This window comes from Capsicum annuum, chromosome 4, assembly GCF_002878395.1.
Source record: "Capsicum annuum cultivar UCD-10X-F1 chromosome 4, UCD10Xv1.1, whole genome shotgun sequence".
NCBI classification, from domain to species: Eukaryota; Viridiplantae; Streptophyta; class Magnoliopsida; order Solanales; family Solanaceae; genus Capsicum; species Capsicum annuum.
In genome coordinates, this window is record NC_061114.1 from 180,522,683 (window position 1) to 180,527,017 (window position 4,335).

Here is a 4,335-nt window from a genome sequence, read left to right on the forward strand (position 1 = left end):
TTTTCATGTAATGATCTTTCTGCTTCTGCTTTATGTTTTTGTAAGTACCTTCACTTTTATTGTGAACAACTAATTAACTTTGGCCTAGAATTTAGGGTCAGGAGGTCTATTCCTGTAGTACCAGTTAGATGTGTACCCGCGGACGTGCTTCTCTCTTAGATTTTTCTGTTCTCTCTTATGCTTTTATTTCCAAAAAATTATCAAAACATCTGTGTTGTGTTGCCTGTTTTCTCAAGGGTAGACTGAGATCAATTGTCATTCATTCGTGTTCTCCATTTTTCTTCTCTTCTCAATTGCGAGTTGGAGTCAATAGTTGCTAAGAACGCGAGCCCTTCTGTTAAGCATGTGTATTTTGCAGTTTTATTGGTATAAATCACTCAATGACTCTCAATTTTATACTGAACCAGTTGTCACTACTCCCCCAAAAGAAATGGGGAAGTTAGTTGAGTAGCTATAAGCTCAGGCTCACCCTCACCCCCCTATACCTACACCCACACCAAAATCCATAATTGGCATGTTCATTATCTTATTAGCTAAATTTATCCTCACAAAGTCTATAAATCTGATCTGCATCAGGCTTTTGGACTTGTGATTATATAGTTTCATTTGGGAATTGTATTTATTTTGAGTGATGGCCGTCACAAGATTTTCAAATATCTGGTCAAAAGATAAGAGTTATAGCTTCTGGATTTTGTCAACTCTGACATTCCAAACTGGGGTGGCTGTCAGTTGTGATTTATATGAGTGAAACAGATGTGATTTATTTTTATGCTTTTCTGTTCAACCTCTTTGCTGCTGCGTTTCTCCTCTGTTCAAGCTCTTTGCTGCTGTGATGTTATCCTCCGCTTCTTCTTTTTTCTTTATATATTTGGACTTGCGGTTTAAAATCCACCATCTATTGTTGCTCCTTGAATAACTTTTTGGAGAAACTTGTAATGGCATACTTGATATCATATTTGTTTCCATAAGCATTGCCAAACTGAAATGGCCTGTTGTTAGTGTATAAACCTTCCCACTTCTTCTTAATTTCTTCTCGACTATCTAGGGAGGTTGTTTCATTTGCAAGATGAACTTTTCGACGTTTGTGAACTCGTAGAGTTTGATAGTTATTCTATCAAAAAGTGTTTGATAGTTATTTTACATTTTTCTTTCTTAATAACCAGTGGTAGCTTTCATTTGATTGGATATGAAAAATGCTCTTTTGTTTTCTTCAGTATGTTAGTTGCTCCACTTCCTTGGCTAAACAGATTTTCGTTACATGCTATATGGAGGTGAGGAATGATACTGTTGGATTACTAAGTGCCTTGATTCTACTTGGTAACTAACTGATTAGTATAACTTCTACATCATATATTAGCAGAAACATTTTGATTTACTTATTGGATTGGAGCTATTTTCGTCTCTCTTCATTTGATAAGTCATATGTTGCTTTTAAAGGAATGAAATATACTTTTTTTTGTGTTGGTGTGAAGGTTGAACAAATGAAAAAGGAATGGATAAACTGAACATTTCGAATAGGAAAAGGCAAATTCATTATATTCACAAATGAGAGAAAATCAAGAGAGAGTTCTTCAAGAACGTGTAGAAGCGGAGGTGCAACAACAAGTAGAGCAGGAGCTTTCCCGTTTGAGGCAACAAAATGATGATCGATTCAAAATCTATGGAAGAGCAATGGTCTCACATGATGAGCGATATGACATTAACTTCTCGCTCATTTAGTAATCCTACTCTCCCTAATAGGGACTCATCTAATGCTTAAGTGTTTAATATTTTGAGACTTTAGTTACTTGAAGTGTCGACTTGAATATTGTCACACTTTTTTGGATAGTTATACGCTTTAAATTTTAAACATTGGCAGACTTTTGCTTATTGAAGTTGTGATTTTGCATGTTTTAATTAACTTCAGACTTTTATATTATAAATCTTCTATATTATGTTTTTTATATATATAGTGTGAGAGAGAGCATAGTATTTCGTAATTATTATGTATTAAAATTAAAAATTCAAATAAAATTTGTGACAGATTTAATTTGTCACAATCTATCCTAAATTTGTTACTAATATAGATAAGAGAGTCATATTGTGACTGAATTAGTCTGTCACAAATTCTTTGTAACCAAATATATTGTCACAATTGTGGTGACTAGGTTTGAAAATTTGTTACGGAAATTATTCTGTCACTATTTTATAACGTAATATTTTGTCACAAATCTGTTATAAATTTGTGACGAAATTTAAGTCAAATTTAAGGATTTATATTATGACGGACGATCTGTCTCAGTTCCGTCACAATAATTTTTTGACGAAAATTAAATCCGTCACAATGATTTTATGACCACAGGTTCTGAGATGCACATTTTTCTGTCACAAATCCATCACAATCAATGATTTGTGACAGATTTGTGACTAAAATCTTTGTCACAATTTAGCCATTTTCTTATAATAACGTCACCTCGTTATAACAATATTTCACAATAGCGGTCTGATTTTCTCCGAAATCAATTTTTTATGTTATATATTACTTCTCTATGACATCATTCTACCTATAACGATAATGACGTTTATTATATAGTGGTATACTCTTTGTAAAATTACCTCTCTATAATAGCATATTTAAATATTATCTAATAATATTTTATAAGAAATATATTACGTACAAAATAAACTATCAAAATATTTATGGTAATTATCATTAATGTTATGCAAACAGTAAATTTTTAGTACGCATATCTAATTTAAAGGAAAAAATATATTTAAATAGCGCACCCTAATTATTTAATAACTTCAAGGGGAAAAGGTTAGTAATATTTGCCGTTTTTCTATTCAAGCAGCGACTAATTTTGCATATTTTTATTTATAATCGCTAAATGAGATCTGAAAGTCAATTGTCAGTATACATATATTACAACACTTCACTGTAGTAGTCATAAAATTTTCGAACAAGACGTCACTATAAAGATGTTTGAATGTATATATACTTTTAGAAATTATGTAATAATGCATGTTATTTTTAATAGATCAAACCAAATATTACATAAACAAATCTAAACATAACTAATTCAAGCATAATAACACCCACATTATCAATGTAAGTATTACTACTAATACATCATATTTATATTTTATACTACTCGTGACATAATATATTTACTGTTTTTCTCTATTCATGTGTGCTATGATAGCTAGAGCCTAGAGACAGGATAGGTTGAAATATCCCTGACAGGCTTCTTGAACATGTGAAGGTTATTTAACCAGTCAGAACACGTAACACACCAATTAATTGGTACAATTATTATTTTTTTGGTAGGCAATTGGTACAATTATGTTTCTTTCACTAGAATGCCATAAATAGCAGTAATTCCTTATACTCAAAATGAAAAAACTAAGCTTGAATACTGATTCAAGCATACTGATATGTTTATATTCTCCTATTCGCATATCCTAATATATTCTTCACTAGAAGCATCAATCTTACAGGTTAAATTTAACTTAATGTAATTACTTTATTATAAATCACTGACATAGTTGAGCTTTATTGGTAAAATCAACTTTTGAACGACATAAGGACTGACACTAATCATGATGAAAATTAACTTTATTGTATTTAACATTTAATGCATGCAACTGTTTGTGATTATGGTAAAGTACTTTCATAATTATCTTTTTATAATGATCATAAATTCATAATCATATATACATGTGAATAGAAATGTCAAAGGAAAGTATGGTGTAATATTAAAAAAAAAAAAAAGCAAGTTGCGCTGAATTTCTGTAATTATCATGGGAAGTTGAGGGATCCACACATATTTTTCAAGGCTTCAATACAATATACTGAAAAGATGGAAAAAAGAAGACTTTCTCTTTGAATTATTGCACCACAAATAGCATAGCGTCCTTAATAGTTTATTCCTTTGCTTAGTTAGCTGGCAGCCTCAATGCAACAAAAAAAATATACCTACTCAAGTTAATTTGAGCCGACAACATGACAAAACCAAATTAAAATGCCATTTAACTTTTTGTAGGTTTTAAGCATTTTATTGAGACTTTTAACTTCATTTATGTAATTCTTGGAAAGGATAAATGCCTAAATAAAAGCTATATAAAGGGGCTCAAGTGTGGCTTAAGAGAACAACAACTTCTTTCCTTTGTTTCAAATATGGGGAAAATGGCCTCTCTAGTTGCCACTCTTTTGGTGGTTTTAGTGTCACTTAGCTTTGCTTCTGAAAGCTCTGCAAATTCTCATTATTCATCTCCTCCTCCACCAGTGCATGTCTATCCATCTCCACCCCACCACCCAGTATATAAGTCTCCTCCACCAAACCATCACCACCCAGT

At 31.6% G+C, this 4,335-nt stretch overlaps 1 protein-coding gene across 1 annotated transcript in view; it reads left to right on the top strand.

Annotated features, from left to right (window-relative positions):
• Positions 1–4,088: 4,088 nt before the first annotated feature.
• LOC107852236 (extensin-3) overlaps positions 4,089–4,335 on the top strand; it is a gene marked incomplete in the record, with an annotated part of 3,861 nt that continues 3,614 nt past the window's right edge. Inside the window, 1 exon segment of the mRNA XM_016697290.2 lies at positions 4,089–4,335. Within this exon segment, the coding sequence (XP_016552776.2) occupies positions 4,157–4,335 (179 nt within the window).